The 20,333-nt window shown below is 45.8% G+C and overlaps 1 protein-coding gene across 8 annotated transcripts; it reads left to right on the forward strand.

Moving 5' to 3' along the window:
- The first annotated feature begins 65 nt into the window (after positions 1-65).
- ITGA10 (integrin subunit alpha 10) lies at positions 66-18,762 on the forward strand. Of its 8 annotated transcripts, XR_005215250.1 has the most exons (31): positions 66-263; positions 1,812-1,923; positions 2,121-2,230; positions 2,442-2,533; positions 2,759-2,873; positions 3,875-4,002; positions 4,178-4,326; positions 4,975-5,125; positions 5,370-5,535; positions 5,671-5,744; positions 5,987-6,131; positions 6,340-6,488; positions 6,726-6,869; positions 7,015-7,218; positions 7,510-7,640; positions 8,036-8,202; positions 8,287-8,429; positions 8,844-8,957; positions 9,162-9,247; positions 9,376-9,517; positions 9,694-9,786; positions 9,947-10,023; positions 10,150-10,239; positions 10,645-10,729; positions 10,905-11,018; positions 11,274-11,354; positions 11,506-11,619; positions 15,501-15,596; positions 15,886-15,999; positions 16,782-17,038; positions 17,291-18,762. XR_005215250.1 is itself a non-coding variant. In XM_037826156.1 (30 exons), the coding sequence occupies exons 1-30, from the start codon at positions 212-214 to the stop codon at positions 16,845-16,847; spliced, it is 3,504 nt and encodes a 1,167-aa protein (XP_037682084.1). In that variant the 5' UTR covers positions 66-211; the 3' UTR covers positions 16,848-18,762. The 8 variants fall into 8 exon arrangements, 5 of the variants coding, with proteins under 5 accessions (XP_037682084.1, XP_037682085.1, XP_037682086.1 ...); XM_037826156.1 differs by having other exon boundaries at positions 16,782-18,762; XM_037826157.1 differs by having other exon boundaries at positions 9,697-9,786; positions 16,782-18,762.
- The last annotated feature ends 1,571 nt before the right edge of the window (positions 18,763-20,333 follow it).

Here is a 20,333-nt window from a genome sequence, read left to right on the forward strand (position 1 = left end):
AGCAAGGCAGAGAAATAGACTAAAATCGCTCAAGTCCTCCTTTCCTTGGTCTGGGGCTCCCCACAGTTCCCCACCATCACTCCTCCCATTCCTTCCAATTTTATTTTTAGCTGCCAGTGGGAGGGGGCAGGATGGGAGGGAAAGTAAAGAAAACAGAAAAGGAGGACAGAGGCACTGAGGACTTCTCATTCGGACAGAAGAACGACCAGGCATGGAGCTACCCCTCATCCTTCACCTGTTCTTGCCCCTGATGTTCCTGACAGGTGAGAGAGGTTAACTTCTTGGTTTCTGGTGGGAGTGAATAGTATACGGATTGTTTGGCATTGGGATCTCTAGGGTTAAAATTCTTTGGAAGTTAGGGTGGGAGGTTAATGCTCATTCTACATTTCTAGTTGTGTGTGTGTGTGTGTGTGTGTGTGTGTGCGCGCATGCATTTGTGTTATACCCACAAATAAGACTGCTTTGATATTGAGAACAGCAGGAACTGAAGCTGCCCAGGACCTTGCATAAGATTTGTGTCCAATTATCTAAAACCTTTGTCCTAAGCCCTTGGAGGAGTGAGGAGACAGAAAAAAAACATGCTGTGGCCTTCCACGTGGCTAGCCTGAGTCCTATTATCTCCCTCCCTACTTCCTCCCACACTTGGTGGTCCCTGGGGCCTGAGGCATAACTGACTAACCCATGTGGTCAGAATTCTGGGTTTATCTAACGAATAGGCTACAGTCTGGTCATACAGTTCTTACCAATATCCTGGATGCAAAAAGGATTCAGGTACAAAATACCCTTCTGAAAATGGGCCTGGCCTCGGATAGAGATATAGCCATTGGTGGCAGAGGTGATTGGGTGTCCTGAGAGGGGTTTGCTTGAAGGGAAGGAGAAAGACACCAGGGGTGGGGGACAGGTAAAGGGGGTGGGGAGAAGAACTCTGAGAGGGACCAGAGGCTTGGGATTTTTCTCAACAGTGCCCTGTAATCTTTAGTTCCTAAAATACCAGCTCTGAGTTTAAAAAGGTTAGGGTGGGGAGGGAAGAATCAACCAGGACATGATGGGGCCTTCAGAAGGGCTGAGGGCTGAGGAAGCCATGGAGGTGGGCAGGGGGACAGTTGGAGGGGTGAGTGATTTAGGAAGAGAGTTGTGGGAAACTTTTGGGTGATGGGACTCTTGGCAAGGATGGATGGCAAACCATATGTGTGGGCAGGCGGGTGGCCCCACCCAGTTAATTACCACTGAGGTTTCCAGGGCTGGAATCAACCCTAGAAATCTCCCTAGACGTTGGAGAAAGAGAATGAGAGTGTGACATTGGCAATGGGAGTCAAGAAGAGATGGAAAGGGGAGATGCTCAGCTGCATAGTGCTCTCTAGTCTCCTCTTGTTCTTCTGTGGTCCTGGAGTTTGGGAGAATTTGGAAGGGATGGCTGTACTGGGACTGCAGAAAGGCCCTCTCCCATTTTTGACTTTCACAGTTTGGTGGGGAGGATGTGTAGGAGGAATGATGTGGAAAAGAATAACTTGTCCTTTCCAGATATGTCTGTGAAAGAGATTTCAGGGGCAGGAATGAAAAACACAGCTGTGCATAGCATGGCAGAGGGCCACAGGTTAGACATCTGGAACCAAACACAGGAAGGGGATCATCCATGTTTGGGGCCCTGAGTGCATGACATTGACAGAGAACAGGATGGCATGTGAGTAAGAAAGAGACGGATAGACTGAGGTCAACATATTCCCTCATGACTTTTCTCTGACTGTGCCTCTCTGGGGTCTCATTGACCTCTCCATCCACTTCGTGCTAACCATACGTTCCTGTCCTTCCAGGTCTCTGCTCTCCCTTTAACCTGGATGTGCATCACCCACGCCTATTCCCAGGGCCACCTGAGGCTGAATTCGGATACAGTGTCTTACAACATGTTGGGGGTGGACAACGATGGTAAGAGGGAAACCAGAGGCCATGGGATTGGGATGTGATGGTGCTGGTAAAGAGGAGGAAAGATAGATTGGAATCTAAGCTGATCTGATCTTTTGGAGGTAACAAGGGCTCTATATTTGCCACTCCCATTCATTTTCCCATTGGCCTATCTCAGGAGTCATGCTCACACTGTGCTTACATTCATTCCCTCCTCCCAGGATGCTCGTGGGTGCCCCCTGGGATGGGCCTTCAGGTGACCGGAGGGGGGATGTCTATCGCTGCCCTGTGGGAGGACCTCCCAATGTCCCATGTGTCAAGAGCCACTTGGGTAAGAAGATGCTTGACTCTTTCACTCCTAATCCCTTACCTTGATACCCTGGTAGCTTTGACCCCCACTATGCCTCAGCTTTTTCACTCCCATAATCTATATATTCTCCCCGCCCAACTTGATCCTCTCTGACACGTTCTCATTTCTTGCATAATCACCCTGAATTCAAGCACCTCCAACTGTGGCTCTCTGATCTTGCTCCTTGAACCAGGTGACCATCCACTGGGAAATTCATCTCGACCTGCTGTGAATATGCACCTGGGGATGTCGCTACTAGAGACAGATGATGATGGTGGATTCATGGTGAGCTAAGGAAAGGGTGGTGGCAGGTCTCTGAAGTTTCATGGAAGAGAAAAGAGCAGTTGTGGTAAGGGAAACTGGTCTTTGTGGAGGGCATCAAGATGTTAAAAACCCTAGAAAGCAAGGAAGGGAATCTTGGGGAGTAGTCTCAATGCCTCCTTCAGTTGGGAGAATGCTCTGAGAGTCCCCTTCCAAGCCTGGGAGTAACTTTTTCCCACCCATCCCCAGGCCTGTGCCCCTCTCTGGTCTCGTGCTTGCGGCTCCTCTGTCTTCAGTTCTGGGATCTGTGCCCGGGTAGACGCTTCGTTCCAGCCCCAGGGAAGCCTGGCACCCACAGCCCAACGTGAGCTAGAGGAAGGGCCTGAGGACTGAGTCCCCAGGAGGGAATGCAGGGTGGGAAAAGATGGGGCAAAAGAGTATAGTGCCTGGCAAGGGGCCTACGAGACTATCCTCATTGCTACTTAATGTGCCCTGCAAAAGCTCCATTGGCATCAACACTCCATGATCTAATCTAATCAACTTTAAAAACTCAGCATTCACTATATCCTTCCACATACCCTGTGCCTTGGTCATAACATTCACCTCATCATTCTCCTATGTGTCATCTGTTTTCATACCTTCATCTCCCTTTGTTTAGAGTGTTCTCTTCTTAAATGCCTTTCCTTATATTCTCCTCCTTTCAAACATCTTCAGCTTTTGATTTCTTCTCTGTTGCTGCCTCCTTTGATTTCCCACCATCAGAACTGACCCACAGAGTGGTGCTGTGTTTATAGCATTTAATTCCTTGTGTTCTGGTTTCAGAAGCTATAAGGCGTATTTTCTCCCAGGGTTGGTATCTTTTGTTGGCTGGCCAGCAATCTTTGGGGTGCCTTGGCTTTTCTGTCACATGGGAATGCACTTGGTGTTGTCTTCTCCTTTCTCTTCTGTATTCTGTTGACCCCAGCTTCTGGTTGCTCCTCTTTGACTTCTCTTTCTGTGTCCCAATTTCCTTTGCTTATAAGGACTTCTGCCATATTGGATGAGGCCCACCCTTATTTCTTTTGGGTGTGTCTTAAGTAATAACATCTTCAAAAGTCCTGTTTACAAATGGTTTCCCACCCACAGGACCAGGGTTTGGGACCTGAACATTCCTTTTGTGGAGGACATGACTTAATCCCCAATAACATGTCTCTTTTATTCATCCCTGCACTTATCTAGGGCCTGTCACAGTACCCTCCTAGCATGTAAGAAGTGCTTAATGAATGTTCGAGTTGAATATCCCTTCCTGTTACTTCTTGCCTTGCTGCCCCTAGGCCCAATACCCTTCAATCCCTCTGTTTTCCATCACTGTACCCCTCTTCCTAGGTTGCCCCACCTACATGGATGTCGTCATTGTCTTGGATGGCTCCAATAGCATCTACCCCTGGTCTGAGGTACAGACTTTCCTACGAAGACTGGTAGGGAGACTGTTTATTGACCCGGAGCAGATACAGGTAAGAGAAGGCAGTATGGATGGCCTTGAAGGGAGAGTGACAGAGAGAGAGGAGATAAATGTAGGTGGTGTCTTCAGTAGTATCTAGGTGTTCATCTCCTCTCCCTTGCGTACTTTTCTTTCTCACCCCCAACACCCAAATACACATTCCATTTGAGTACACACTTTATTCTCAGGTGGGACTGGTACAGTATGGGGAGAGCCCTGTACACGAGTGGTCCTTGGGAGATTTCAGAACCAAGGAAGAAGTGGTGAGAGCAGCAAGAAACCTGAGTCGGCGGGAGGGACGAGAAACAAAGACTGCCCAAGCAATAATGGTGGCCTGGTGAGGCACGGTGAATGGGAGTGTGGGAAGCCTGTGTGATACGGGCCTAGGTGGGTTAGGGGAGGCTTTGGAGTGCAGTGTATATGTCCCAAGATGACTTGCATGCTTACACTTGCGTGCTCGTTAGTGATAGGTAGGGGAAGGCTAAGTTGGCTGTCATTGCATGTCTTTTCATGTCTCTGCCTTGTTTATCTTCTCAGACAGAATTATCTCTCTCTCTCCATCCTTTCTGTCTCACCTTGATCCTGGCCCTCGGGTTCTCTACCAACTCATGTGCAAGAGATGATTCAAAACTATCTCTGGGAAGACTTCCCTGACCTGACCATTCTCCTTTATTCTATACTCCCTTAATATTTGTACTCTTAAATGCAATATTTTTGATTGAATCTTGGAATGGATTAATTTTGTTGTTATTTGCATTGATGATATGCTGCTGTATATATTATATGACATTCAAGCTTTCACACTCTTATTGGGTGCCATTCTCTTTGCTAGACACTGTTGGGGAGATGGACAAAAAGGCAAGATGCCTGACCTCAGTGAATTGCTGACAGATATTCTTAAGTCCTGTGTGTTTGTGTGTGTGTGTGTGTGTGTGTGTGTCTGCATACATCTGGTCACGTCTCACTCCTTTCTTTATCTTCTCAGCACAGAAGGGTTCAGTCAGTCCCGTGGGGGCCGACCAGAGGCTGCCAGGCTACTGGTAGTTGTCACCGATGGAGAATCACATGATGGGGAGGAGCTTCCTGCAGCACTAAAGGCCTGTGAGGCTGGAAGAGTGACACGCTATGGGATTGCCGTGAGAATCAACTCTAGATCTGGGAGGATTGGAGGGGGTGGGTAACATTTATGAGCAGAGTGGATGGGGGTGGGGTGGGGATGGTGACATTTAAGAGTGGGAACTTGAGGCAAACAGGAGTAGTGACTACTTTCCAGACTTCAGCTGTGTTTCCTTTCTTTCACTTTAGTTGGCTGTTTTCTGTACCAGCTGACACCTCACTCCACACAGCCAACAGACCCCACTTTTGATCTCCTGACCCCAGGTCCTTGGTCACTATCTCCGGCGGCAGAGAGACCCTACCTCTTTCCTGCGGGAAATCCAAACTATTGCCAGTGATCCAGATGAGCGGTTCTTCTTTAATGTCACAGATGAGGCTGCACTGACTGACATTGTAGATGCACTAGGAGACCGGATTTTTGGCCTTGAGGGTAATTATTGTCCTGGAGGAATGGAGAACAGGGTAGGGGAGTCTGGAGTGTAGATTGGGTTCTGGAGTGAGTTCAGTATGTCAAAAGGGAAAGTGTCTTCCCCTGATATTGCCTTGATATTTTCTCATGCTCAAGGGTCCCATGGAGAGAATGAAAGCTCCTTTGGGCTGGAAATGTCTCAGATTGGTTTCTCCATTCATCGGCTGAAGGTTGGATTGACTCTGATACCTTCATGACCCCTTCCAACCTCTGTCCCCTTCTTCACTCCTTCCAACCTCTGACCCAAACAACTTCATCCCCAGGGCCCATCCAGAGTCTTCCTTTAACCAACCTATGCTCTCCTTCCCATGCCTTTCCAACTGACTCCAGCATACCCTCAGTGACTCTGGAGAGTTTTTTCTCCTTATTCCCCGCTGTCTTTTCAGTGACCTCATATGGTTCTGTCCCACAGGATGGGATTCTCTTTGGGATGGTGGGGGCCTATGACTGGGGGGGCTCAGTGCTCTGGCTTGCAGAAGGTCACCGCCTTTTCCCCCCACGAATGGCCCTGGAAGATGAGTTCCCTGCTGCGTTACAGAACCATGCACCCTACCTGGGTGAGTAGCAGAGAGTTGCAGAAAATTGGTCGGAGTAGGGGTGGAGCATTTTCCCAGTTAGGGGTATGAGATACTCCCTCTTAACTCTTATAGTTCCTGTTTCTCACTGACCTCCTCCTACTTCCCCTGGGACTTCCTCCTGTGCCTTTAGGGAATCCTCCCACTCTGACCCTTCTTCTTTAAACCCTGATTCCTTCCCCACTTCTAGGTTACTCTGTTTCTTCCATGCTTTTGCGGGGTGGTCGCCGCCTATTTCTCTCAGGGGCTCCTCGGTTTAGACATCGAGGAAAGGTCATCGCCTTCCAGCTTAAGAAAGATGGGGCTGTGAGAGTTGCCCAGAGCCTCCAGGGGGAGCAGGTAGGGCATTCAAGGGAGGGTGGGACTCTTGAATCCCTGAGGCACCCCTGGGCTGTGGGGGAAAAGAGTAAAGGGACAAGAGAGAGGCCTGAGAAATCTGTGCTGAATTCTGGTTGGCAGAGCCTGTCAGGGGTGTGAGGACCAGATTGGCAGGCTGGTGAGTGCTTCCCACCAAGTCCACTTGTCTACAATCACCTTCCCTTTTCTCTGGGGTCACCATCACCTACCACTCCCCAGATTGGCTCATACTTTGGCAGTGTGCTCTGCCCATTGGATACGGATGGGGATGGAACAACTGATGTCTTACTTGTGGCTGCTCCCATGTTCCTGGGACCCCAGAACAAGGAGACAGGATGTGTCTATGTGTATACGGTGGGCCAGGTAAGAGTTGCTGGGACCCCCTAGGACTAGTGTGTGTGTGTGGGGGAGACGGTTGAGGGGAAGGAATGCACAGATATTAAAAGGGCTGGCTGAGAGGTTAGCACTGTCAAACCAGCATCTTCTTTCTTCTTCTTACCTCCATCAGCAGCCCTTGCTGACACTTCAGAGAACACTTCAGCCAGAACGCCCACAGGATGCTCGGTTTGGCTTTGCCATGGGTGCCCTTCCTGACCTGAATCAAGATGGCTTTGCTGATGTGGCTGTGGGGGCACCCCTTGAAGATGGGCACCAGGGAGCACTGTACCTGTATCATGGGACCCAGAGTGGAGTCAGGCCCCATCCTGCACAGGTCAGGAGTGCCCAGATGAAGCAGGAGAATGGTGATAGGAAGGCGGGGAGAGGAGTTCTCTTTGCCTGTCAGCAGTCCCTTTGAGACCCAAACTGAGCAAGTGCTTTAATCAGTAGGCAAAAAAAGGTAAGGAAAAAGGATAGGATGCAGGTTGCTGAACTAGGGACCACTGAACACAGGTAAATTTCTTTTATTCCCATGCCTCCTGGGAAGATTAGGGAACGCCAGGTGGGAGGCCTGGGAAACCAGGTGTGTGAGTCTCTGCCTCAGTCTCCCCTTTCTTCCTCTTAGCGGATTGCTGCTGTCTCCATGCCACAGGCCCTCAGCTACTTTGGCCGAAGTGTAGATGGCCGACTAGATCTTGATGGAGATGATTTGGTAGATGTGGCTGTGGGTGCCCAAGGGGCAGCCATCCTGCTCAGGTGAGGGGTTCCAGCTAAGCCAGAACTGGACAGGATAGCACAGCCATTAAAAGCAAGGGCTTTGGAGTCAGAAACTTAGATTTGAATTGTCTTGGTCAATAACCTCCTAGTTTTTAAAATGGGAATAATAATAGTACCTACTTGATAGACTTGTTTTGAGGATTAAATGAGATAACCTATGTAAAAATCTTAACACAGTGCCTTACACATGCTTATTAAATATCAGCTGTTATCTTAATTCTGTCAGAGGGTTCAGGGAAAGATGATACATGTGCATCTAGTCCCTATGGGTAGAGGCTGAAGTAGGGACAGCATCATTCTTCCCTTTGACCATGGGGAAGCAAATGCTTCTCAAAGGGCTTACCTCCTACTGCTAAAATTTCTTACCCATCCAGTTCCCGGCCCATTGTCCGCCTGTCCCCCTCGCTGGAGGTGACCCCACCAGCCATCAGTGTGGTTCAGCGGGACTGCAGGCGGCGAGGCCAGGAAGCAGCCTGCCTGACTGCAGCCCTTTGTTTCCGAGTGACCTCTCGCACTCTGGGCCGCTGGGATCACCAATTCTGTAAGTGACTACAGTCCCTCCTAGTCGACCCTCAACCCCTTGTCTGCCTTGGTCTCCACCCTCATTCTTGCCTTCCCTATTCAGACATGCGGTTCACAGCTTCACTGGATGAGTGGATGGCTGGGGCGCGCACAGCGTTTGATGGCTCTGGCCAGAGGTTGTCCCCTCGGCGACTCCGGCTCAGTGTGGGGAGTGTCACTTGTGAAAAGTTGCACTTCCATGTGCTGGTGAGGAGGGGACAGAAACTGCTTTGCAGCACGGCCTGGGAGTCGGGAAGGCTGAATAAGAGGAGAAATTTCAGCTGGATCAGCATGAAAGCCAAAGCTGGGAAAGTGAGGGAGAGAATTTAGACTTGGAGTCAGCCTTATCTGGGTTTAAATCTTAGCTCTGCCATGTACCAGCTTTGAGCCTGGCACATCACTCAATCTTCAAACCTCAGTTTCTTTGCCTAAAGGGGGAATAATACTAATAACTAGATTTGTATTAGAATTAAATTTAATCATACCAGTAAAACCTTAAGACAGTGTCTAGCACACAGAACGTCCTCAATAAATGAACCACTACAATTGTCACACCTTCCCAGGGGCCTGGGGCATAGCCCTGACTTTGGCTCCCCATGACAGTTGACTGGTTTCCCTTAGGATGCATCGGATTACCTCCGACCAGTGGCTTTGACTGTGACCTTTGCCTTGGATAACACCACAAAGCCAGGGCCTGTGCTGGATGAGGGCTCACCTACCTCCATACGAAGGCTGGTCAGCAGTGTTAAGCCCTGCTCTGCCCCCGGGTCTCAACACTGTCCTTCTCAGTGAACTCACAAGAAAGAGGAGGGTGGAGACATGACATCACAGTGATATCTGACCTGGGACCCCTCTAGCCAAAGTATACCCACTATTCTCTCTTTACTTTTATATCATTCTTTTCTCCTAGCCTTCTTCACCCCCTTCTCTCTCCTTTAGGTCCCTTTCTCCAGGGATTGTGGCCCTGACAATGAATGTGTCACAGACTTGGTGCTTCGAGCTAATATGGACATCAGAGGCTCTAGGTGGGATAGATATGAACTGGCTAAACTAGAGTGACCTGGGACAGATTGGAAGGGACTAGAATGGTGCTGGGGGTTTGTTGCTCACCCAGGATAACAGGAGTGAGTGTTTTGGCTCCCACCATTCCTAGGAAGGCCCCATTCGTGGTTCGAGGTGGTCGGCGAAAAGTGCTGGTGTCAGCAACTCTGGAGAACAGGAAGGAAAATGCCTATAACACTAGCCTGAGTCTCAGCTTCTCTAGAAACCTCCACCTGGCCAGCCTTACTCCTCAGGTGCCCTTGGGGGAGGGAGTTTGGGAAGAGGGGAGAAAGGAGGAGAAAGAAGATTAAGGTCTTGGCCTGGGCCCTGAGCCTCTGGGGGAAGGCATAATTTGGAAGCTGGGAGCAGGAGAACTGACTTATACCTGCAGCCCCAGATCCAGCCTTTACCCCATCTCCTCTACCCTCAGAAGGACAGCCCAGTGAAGGTGGAATGTTCAGCCCCTTCTCCTCATGCCCAGCTCTGCAGTGTGGGGCATCCTGTCTTCCAGACTGGGACCAAGGTAAGTTAGGGCCCAGGATGAGAAAGGAGCTATGAGAGAGTAGGGGCTGGGATCTTTGGGGCCTGGGAGTTCAGGGAAGGAGGCATTCAAGGGCTCCTGTTCCTCTGGAGTTGTCTCTTGAGGAGGAATCTACCATCACCCCCATGTCCCCTGCCCCCAGGTGTCCTTTCTGCTAGAGTTTGAGTTTAGCTGCTCCTCTCTCCTGAGCCAGGTCCTTGTGAGGCTAACCACCACCAGGTGAGAACAAGGAAAATTCCTTCCAGATTTCTTCTATTGGGTCTTGACTGGAAGAGGTGGGGAGATACTATCAGAGGGGTGTCTAAGGAGGGACTGAGATGTGAGCCTCTCCCCCTGACCCTACAGCAATAGCCTGGAAACAAATGGGACCATTCAAGATAACACGGCCCAGGCCTCCTCCTACATCCAGTATGCGCCTCACCTCCTGTTCTCTAGGTATGGCCCAGTTCCCAGCTGGGACTCAGTTCTGACCCCAGACTCATACTATTTATGTTTCCTCCTCTTCCCTCCAATGTACTTCAGTGTTCATAGAACCCCAAACCTTGGGGCTGCTCCATCTTTTGCCCTCAATGCCACTCATGCAGAACCTTCTCTTTTAAATGTCTTACTTTCCTAGGAATAGAGCACTAGCACCTAGGGAATGGAGCTGGGGGAAGGAGGGATGGGATGGGGCCATGAAATTTGCGCTAAGTCCATGTCATATCCACTTCTATTTTTCCCATGTGCCCTCATCTCTTTATTCATGTACTGGCTCTGTCTTCTCTGAATCCATGTCTGTGTGCTGATCATATATGCCCCTGTGTCTGTGACCATATACTTCCTGACCTGGTGTCTACGCAGTGAATCTACCCTGCATCGCTATGAGGTTCACCCATACGGGGTCCTCCCAGTGGGTCCAGGCCCGGAATTCAAAACCACTCTTAGGGTGAGAAGCTGGAGGGGATCTTGGCATGAGCAGGGGGAGGGGGAGGAGCAACAGCTGTGTCGGAAAAGAATGGGAAGAGTCTTTCTTGGATCTTGATGGTATCTGGGGTGAAGGGGAACATATAAGGAGGGGTCTTCTGTCTCCTACCTCTTCCAATTTCCAATCCTTCTTTCAGGTTCAGAATCTCGGCTGTTATGTGGTCAGTGGCCTCATCCTCTCAGCCCTCCTTCCAGCTGTGGCCCACGGAGGCAATTACTTCCTATCATTGTCTCAAGTCATCACTAACAATGTGAGTCTGGGTTAGGAGTGTGTGGAGATTTGCTGCCTTGAATTGGTGGACGACCCCCCCCCAACACACACACACTAAATACCTATCTTCTGGATCCCCTGGGGGACCCTCCTTTTACTAATGTGGATCTTTGAGAAGAAAGAAAGGGATTATATAGGGAAGAATTGCAAGAGTGTGGGTGATATGTTCCTGCTCAGCCTAGGGTGGCTGGCTTCTCACCATCAGGAGGATCCCTCAAGTTGGATCTTCCTTTAGGCAAGCTGCATAGTTCAGAACCTGACTGAGCCCCCAGGATCCCCTGTGCATCCAGAGGAGCTTCAGCACACAAGCAGACTGGTAAGAGTTACAAGAAGGAGGGCATCCAAAGTGGGAATGCAGCAGGGAACAGTGGAGTCAAGAGAGCCATGGGACAGGGGAGTGGAGCCTGGAAAGGGGAGGGGTGGATCTTTCCATCCCACAGTCCTGATTTGTCTCTCTCTCCTGGTAGAATGGGAGCAATACCCAGTGTCAGGTCGTGAGGTGCCACCTTGGGCAGCTGGCAAAGGCGACTGAGATGTCTGTTGGGCTACTGAGGCTGGTTCATAATGAATTTTTCCAGAGGGTAAGCCTTTCCTTTTGACTACTCTCCCCTTCTGCTCCTATCTGGAACTTTAACATAGGCTTTGGAGGTAGACAGACCTGTGTTCAAGTTCCTTCTTCCCTCTTACTAGCCTGTTGACCTTGGTTTTTTCATTTCTAAAATGCAATGGTAATCCCTATTTCATGGGGTTGCTGCAAAGAATAAATGAAATAATGAGCTAGAGATATGGTGAATTTTATTGAGTAATGAAAACTAGCTATTATCCTTGTATTTTTTCTCCATTTACCATCCCTTATTGCTACATTAATAATGACTCTCAACACTTATAGATTACCTAAATCCAATCAATTAATAATCCATCAAATGCTAATTAACTTTATATAAGTCACTGTGTTCAGTAGATAGAGAGAAATATCTCCAATCTTCAACACTGTGCCTTAATCATTGTAGGTGTTTAATACATTTTTGTTAAATGAATTAATAAATATTTTTTTCACATTTTAATAACTGTACTATTAGCTATAGTCCATGGTTTAACTTAGAGTTCACTGTGTTGTGCAGTTCCATGGATTTTTAAAAAACTTTTATGCTAATAACATATATACAACCTAAAATTTCCCCTTTTAACCACATTCAAATATATAATTCAGTCTGTTAATTACATTCACAATGTTGTGCTGCCATCACCACCATCTATTTCCAAAACTTTTCTATCTTCCCAAATAGAAACTCTGTACATTTTAAGCCTTAACTCCCTATTCCCTATGCCCACCCCATCCCCTAGTAATCTATTTTCTAGATTCTAATTCTATGAGTTTCTTTATTCTAATTACTTCATATCAGTAAGATCATACAATATTTGTCTTTTTGTGTCTGGCTTGTTTCACTCAAAATGTCTTGAAGGTTCATTCATATTGTCACATGTATCAGAACTTTTTTTCCTTTTTATGGCTGAATAATATTCCATTGGGTGTATATACCACATTTTGTTTATCCATTCACTGGTTGATGGACACTTGAGTTGCTTCCATCTTTTGGCAATTGTGAATAATGCTGCTATGAGCATCAGTGTGCAAATGTCTATATGAGTCCCTGCTTTCAATTCTTTTGGGTGTATACCTAGTAGTAGAGGTGTTCTAGTTTGCTAATGCTGCTGGAATGCAAAACACCAGAAATGGATTGGCTTTTATAAAAAGGGTTTATTTGGTTACACAGTTACAGTCTTAAGGCCATAAAGTGTCCAAGGCAAGTCATCAACAATCTGGTAGCTTCACTGGAGATGGCCAATGGTGTCCAGAAAACCTCTGTTAGCTGGGAAGGCACATGGCTGGCGTCTGCTCCAGAGTTCTGGTTTCAAAATGGCTTTCTCCCAGGACATTCCTCTCTAGGCTGCAGTTCCTCAAAAATGTCACTCTTAGTTGCTCTTGGGGTATTTTTCCTCTCTTAGCTTCTGCGGAGCAAAAGTCTGCTTTCAGTGGCCATCTACAAGCTGTCCCTCATCTGCAGCTCCTCTTCTCAGCTTCTGTACATTCTTCAAAGTGTCCTTCTTGGCTGTAGCAAGCTTGCTCTTTCTGTCTGAGCTTATATAGTGCTCCAGTAATTTAATTCAGACCCACCCTGAATGGGTGGGGCAACACCTCTATGGAAATTATCCAACCAAAGGTCTTGTCCACAGTTGACTGAATCATGTCTCCATGGAAACACCCAAAGGACTCCATAATCTAATCAACAGTAATATGTCTGCCCACACAAGATTGCATCAAAGTTAATGGCATTTTGGGAGACATAATACATCGAACTGGCATAAGAGGATAGCCGGATTGTGTGGTACTTCTATATTTTACTTTCTGAGGAACTTCCAAATTGTCATTCACAATGGTTGCACCATTTTACATCCCCACTAGCAGTATATGAGTATTCCTGTTACTCCACATTCTCTCCAACATTTGTAACTTTCTATTTTTTAAATAGTAGTCATTCTAGCAAGTGTGAAATTGTATCACATTGTGGTTTTGATTTGCATTTCCCTAATGGCTAATGATGTTGAGCATCTTTTCGTGTGCTTTTTGGCCATATGTGAATCTTCTTTGGAGAAATGTCTATTCAGTCTTTTGCCCATTTTTAATTGGGTTATTTGACTTTTTGTTGTTGAGTTGAAGGATTTCTTTATATATTCTGGATATTAAATCCTTATTGGAATGTGGATTCCAAATATTTTCTCCCATCATGTAGGTTATTTTACTTTCATGATAAAGTCCTTTGAGGTACAAAAGTTTTAAATTCGGATGAGGTCCCATTTTTTCTTTTCTTGCTCATTCTTTAGGTATAAAGTCTAAGAAACCATTGCCTAACGTGAGGTCCTGAAGATGCTTCCCTACTTTTTCATTTAGGGGTTTTATAATTCTGGCTCTTACATTTAGGTCTTTGATCCCTTTTAAGTTGGTTTTTGTATATGGTGTGATGTAGAGGTCCATCTTCATTCTTTTGTAAATGGAGATCCAATTTTCTCAGCACTATTTGTTGCAGAGACTATTCTTTCCCAACTGAATGGTCAAAAATCAGTTGGCCTTACAAGTCCTCAGAAAGGTAAGTACAGAATTACCATATGACCTGGCAATCCCACTTCTAGGTAGGGAAGAGGGAGTTAAGCCTTGAAATGTTTCTATTTGGGACAATAGAAAAGTTTTAGAAATGGATAGTGAAGATAGTAGCACAACATTATGAATGTAATTAACAGCACTAAATTACGTATGTGAATGTGGTTAAAAAGGGAAATTTTAGGCTATATAAATGTTACTAGAATAAAACTTTAAAAAAAACACATAGGACTGAACAACACAGTGAGCTATTTTGTAAATGATGGACTATAGTTAACAGTACAATTATAAAAATGTTCTTTCATGATATATAACAAATGTACCACACTAATGCAAGGTGTTAAGAATAGGGTGGTATATGGGAATTCTGTATTTTATGTATTTTATACATGATTTTTCTGTAAATCTATAACTCCTTTAATAAAATTTTTTTTTTTAAATCAGTTGGCCATGAATGTGAGGGTTAATTTCTGCGCTCTTAATAAGTGCTTGATATTACATGCAGGATTTGTATTGGCAAGTAATGGGAGGTAAAATAGTATAGTTCTGAATTATAAAAGGTCTGTAAAGCTAGGGAGATGAAATTCAACTTAATATGATAGGTGGTCAGGAATTAGTGTGAGTTCCTGAGTAGAGAAATGACATCATAATTGTAATAGCCTACATTTTTTTTAGCACTAGGAATTTATATTGTGCTTTCTTCATATACCATCTACTTTGAACATCACAAGATCCTTGTGATAAAGGCACATATATTAGGGAAGTTAAGTCTGGCAGATCACTCCTCTCCAAATCTGGTTCTCTGTTTCCTCTTTGGTATCTTTTTTGTTTTCCCACTCATTTTTTAATCCTTTTGTCAAAGATTTGTTTAGAAACCTCTATGTATTTGGCACTGTGCTAGGCACTAGGGACACAAAAGTTAGTAAGACATAGCCCTTGCTCTTAAGGAGCTTATAGTTCAGTGATGAAAGGCAGAGAAGTAAACAGAATTTTATAACCTGATACAGGGTGGTGTATTAGGAGGAAACACTTCCCTAAATCCCCAGAGTGGATGACATCTAAATTTCTCAGCATAAAGAAGGGGAATGCATTTCAGGTAGAGTGAGAAGGAAATATGAAGGGCCAGAGGCATTTACATTGATTACCCTTCCTCTCTTTCCTCATTGGTTTCCAACCGTTTTCTTTTGGTCTTGAGCATCCTAGAAATTGTACCTCTCAGCTTCACCTTTGCCTCTGGGGTTCCAAAGAAATACAACACCTTATGATGGCTTTCTTCAAGTGCCTTCCTGTTTACTTGTTCCACAGGCCAAGTTCAAGTCACTGACAGTGGTCAGCACCTTTGAGCTGGGAACTGAGGAGGGCAGTGTCCTACGACTGACTGAAGCCTCCCGTTGGAGTGAGGTAGGGCTGGGGACTGAATTTAAAAGCTGTGAAAATAGTGAGGATGAGGATGGGGTAAGAGCACTCCTGGGCCTTTTCAGAACAGAAGCATCACCATTAGATAGCAGTTGGTGAGTCACAAATGATAAATCAGTATGCTGACACTGGGCTCCATTCCAGCTTCAGTTTCTTCCTTTGAGTGGAAAGAAGTGATTATTTCTTCTATTTGGGGTCTGGTTTTGCCATAATGTAGAGTGAGGCTAGCTGGGCTAAAGGGTACATATAAAAAACAACTCTTCTTCCCAAACAGAGCCTCCTGGAAGTAATTCAGACTCGCCCTGTCCTCATCTCCCTCTGGATTCTCATTGGCAGTGTCCTGGGAGGGCTACTTCTGCTTGCCCTTGTTGTCTTCTGTCTTTGGAAGGTAAGTACTGCTTTAGTGGTAAGTATGGGGCTTAGTGCACATGGGTTGAGGGATCCTTGATTATAGTGGGGTGAACAGGATTAGGGCAGCTGAGCAGGTGTGTGTATCATGCTTGGATCTCCTTCACTGTATTCCACAACTGTTGGTTGACTTAAACTAAATTGAATAAAATAATTGTTTTTGCATTTTTTATTTATTAGAGAAATTGTGGGTTTACAGAACAATCATGCATAATATACAGGATTCCTGTATACCCCCCCCCCACCAACAACACCTTGCATTGGTATGGAACATTTGTTACAATTGATAATAGCACATTTTTATAATTGTACTATTAAAGTCCATGGTTTAATTTAAAGTTCATTGTTTTTGTAGTATAGATCTATGGATTTTTAAAAAATATTCATTCTGTTACCATATATGCAATCTAACATTTCCCCTTTTAATCATATTCAGATATATATTTCATTGCTGTTAATTGCATTCACAATGTTGTGTTACCATCCCCACCATCCATTACCAAAACATTTCCATTGTTCCAAATAGGAACCCTGTACATTTTAAGCCTTAACTCCCCATTCCCTATCCCCACCCTGTCCCCTGGTAACCTATATTCTAGATTCTGACTCTGTGAGTTTGCTTATTCTAATTGTTGAATAAAACAAATTTTAATTCCATTTTTGGAAGCAGAACAAAAGTACAGACTTTAGATAAGTCTGAGAGCTGTTGGCAAGGTCCCCAGTCAAGGCATTTGGTGATGACTCCTATCCCTTCCTCTACAGCTTGGCTTCTTTGCCCGTAAGAAAATCCCTGAGGAAGAGAAAAGAGAAGAGAAGTTGGAGCAATGAATGTAGAGGAAGGCTCTAGAAAATCCTCTCTGGCACATTCTCCAAGAGACTTGCATAAGAGTGGAGGTTTGCGGGATCAGATGGGACAAGAAGAAGTCTCTGGACCCTCTCCCCAAACCTGCAGTCTGACTTGACTTTTGAATGATGGGGATGCTGTTGGCAAGAGAAGAGAATTTACCTCAGCCAAGAAGGTTGGCACCTAAAACACAAGTGCTCCCACCCTGTGCTTCCCTCCTCCTCATGATCCTAGTTCGACAGCCAACATTGGGGCCTTCTAGGACCTGTTTTTTCCTATCCCCAGGAATCAAGAATTTTTTTTATACCTAGGTCTCTGGCACCTTTGATTTTCCCTCTATATCTACCCTCACAGTTTCCGAAAGGATGAGGGTTACCGTTCTTCAATCCCCACCTTCTCACCTTCTTGCCTGCCCCCTACTCCACAGGAGGGAGCTGACTTTGGCTTGAAAGAAGTAAAGTCAACATCTGCTGCTTTCCTGTGGAGACTGGTGATTCAGAGAGCCGGATGGGGAGAGTCAACAGGAAAAAAGGAGGGAGGGAAAAAAGCCACAAGAGACATTCTGTACAATTCCAAGGAACAGAGGAGCCTTTAGACAGGCAACTGGCATCCCCTGAAACCCGAGACTTAGTGCACTCACCCGCCCTCAGGTGCTGTTGAAACAGAGCTGCCCCCAGGCTGGTTGGGCACAGGCTTCCCAATAGGCGGGCAGCCTTCCCTGGGAGTAAAGCCAGGGCTTGGTGCCTGATTTTCTGGAGCGAGGGGCCCCCAGATGGCTAGAGCTGGAATAGCAGAGAAGACGGGATACCCCAGAGTTTTTTCCACCTCTCTCAGGCCTTCCCCACCCTTAGGCTATTTTCTTGGTGCCTCTTTATTCTCCAGAGATAAGGTAGAGGGTTGCTGCTTGATGGTGGGAAATCCTTTCACCTTACCAGCTTTGGGAAGCAGCAGCCTTGTGGGATTTGGACAAGTGGTGTCTGCATTAAGGGAGAAGCCAAAGTGGGTGGTGTGAGGTCTCCGGTGAACAATCTTTTACTTGCTTAGCCCTGGTTTGTAGCACAAATAGCTCCTTAGAAAATGTTTCCAGGCAACCCCAGTCACAACTATACCTTGTGGGGCTTCTCTGGTGGTGGAATCAGCTTACCAGCCCTTGCCTGATGTTTACTGGAAACTTCAAAGTTACCTTATCTCTGGACTCTCCCCAACCCATTTCACTCCCATTGTTTGGTCATGGCCAGTAAAGGGAATTGCATGCTCATCAATGATGGGGATAACATATTTACTTGTAATAAAGACTGGGATACCACCTAAGTCAGTTATTGGTCTCCATAGTACAGCTCCAGCAGCCATTTGAAGAAGCAGCACCCATCTAGAGCTAAGAAGAGAGGAGACCTGATTGGACAGTTCACTAGCAGCCACAGAAACTGTCCTCCAGGACTGTTCTTAAAACCTGGCCACAGTGTTTATTTTGGCATGTTTCTTTGGCATGCAGAGAACTACCCTCATGGACACTGTCTTATCTCCTTGTGGGGTATACAGTATATCAGATGGTCAGAACAAATACAGTTCAGTGTCAAATGACTTCTGGCTCTATTTGGGTTCCTTAGGATATGGATTGCTCAGGAATGGTGAGAGGTGGATTCTTGGTTCCCCTAGATCCTTATACAGTGGAGTCCCTGGAAGGCAAAGTTATGAAGTATTTGAAATGTTTTCTGTGACTTTCCCACTGGAGATGTGCTGCATTTCCTGCAGTTCCCACCTATTTAAGTGACCACAGAAAATAAAGTGTAAGGGCTTGTACAAATAACTGCAATAAGATTGTACACTTCTGATACCAACTGTAAATGACTGCAATAACTTCTGGTCTTCAACTACAATAAAATTCAATTCTGACTCTTACTGACCAAAGTTAGGCCAAACTCCACAGGTTAAGAGTACAGTCCTCATAAAACTGCTCTCACATCAGATACCAGTCACAAGTTTGGTGGTGAGTATATAGTAAGTGCCCAATAAATAGTAGCTATTCTTGTAAAATCATCCACTCTACCTTGTGGGGATTGAAGCATCAGATGGTGCTTCTAATCTGGTGATCCACCTCCCCTTCATATATCCCAAAGATTTGTTCTTCTATACCCCTCCTGCTAAATTTTACACTGTGACTCATCCCTTTTGGAATAAGACATCAGTGCCCCCTCTAAAGTGATAACTGGGTAATTTAATGTTCTAATGGCAGAAATCAAATCTACAACAGACCCTCCTTAGATACCCAGGGTCCTAGTATGCCCAAGGAATATGTGCACTTAAACCATGGTCTTTGCCTAACCCTGAAAATGGTGGCCTATCTAGCCTGATTAGGCAGGGACAAGCATTCTATGGAAAGCTGCTGAGTTATTTTGTGACAGGAAAGGTCCATGGTAGGCCTCAGAGCCCTTCATATTAGGCTATAACTTGATAACTTTTTGGAGTATCCTGTTTCTGGGGTTGGCATTGAGGTCAGGGATATAGATAGACCTCCATTCTTTGGCCCCGGTCAGCCCCCCAAGAGAGTTGGATTTCCTTAAGAACTGGTTCATCTAATTGTTTTTCTGTATGATTAAAAATGCACTTTTACTGAAGGCAGCAGCAAAAAGACTGCTTTGGACTCAAAACCCTCTGTGTCCACTGCTTCAGAAGGTGGCCCTGAGCTGGAGTTACAAATCCCTGAACTACTTCTTGACAACAATGAATTTTGGGTCTATGAGGGCTGTATTCTTTGGGCCGATGGAATCTACCTGGTCTATCGCAGGCTCTATGGCCTGCAGGAAGTACTGGAAATAGTCAGAGAGAGGAAATGTTCCCACTGCCAGAAGTCAGGCACCACCTTGGGCTGCTACAACAAAGGCTGCTCCTTCCAATACCATTACCCATGTGCCATTGATGTAGATTGTTTGCTACATGAGCAGTCAGTGAGGTGCCCCAAGCAAAAGGTGACTGTGGAGATGAGAAGGTGGTGGACACTCATGACGACATGGAAATCATCCTACTGCACAGCCACAACTCCTGCCCCATGCAGGCACTTCTTTCCTAAGTTCTTATGTCACAGTCTGGTGACATCACAGGAAAGACTCAAGAAGTTGAGATTGCTGTTGCCATTGACAGACTGTCCATTGTGACAGTGTTGGGGGTGAGGAAGGGGAGGGTTAATGGGGAAAGGGTGGGGAAAATTAAAGGGAGGGATTATATATATATATATATAGATATAGATATAGATACATATAGATATATATAGTGTGTGTGTGTGCATATATATATGTGTATATATATAGTTGTTTAAATGAAAGGTGTGCTATTCGTTTGATTCTATTTAAAAATTATCTAGTTAACTTCAAATTTGTTACAATGATAGTGAAATTTAAATGTGAAATTGAACTGAACAAACTCATCTCAAAAGACCAGAGTGTGTGTGGCTTTGATCTTTAGCCTATTTCACA

This window comes from Choloepus didactylus, chromosome 2 (assembly GCF_015220235.1).
Source record: "Choloepus didactylus isolate mChoDid1 chromosome 2, mChoDid1.pri, whole genome shotgun sequence".
Classification (NCBI taxonomy): Eukaryota; Metazoa; Chordata; class Mammalia; order Pilosa; family Megalonychidae; genus Choloepus; species Choloepus didactylus.

Excerpts from the sequence above, each read along its gene's own strand:
- ITGA10 (XM_037826156.1), top strand. The coding sequence starts at position 212 with ATGGAGCTACCCCTCATCCTTCACCTGTTCTTGCCCCTGATGTTCCTG. Across the intron at positions 6,870-7,014 it reads ATGTGTATACGGTGGGCCAG|CAGCCCTTGCTGACACTTCA; the intron begins GTAAGAGTTGCT and ends TACCTCCATCAG. Across the intron at positions 8,430-8,843 it reads AGTTGCACTTCCATGTGCTG|GATGCATCGGATTACCTCCG; the intron begins GTGAGGAGGGGA and ends GGTTTCCCTTAG.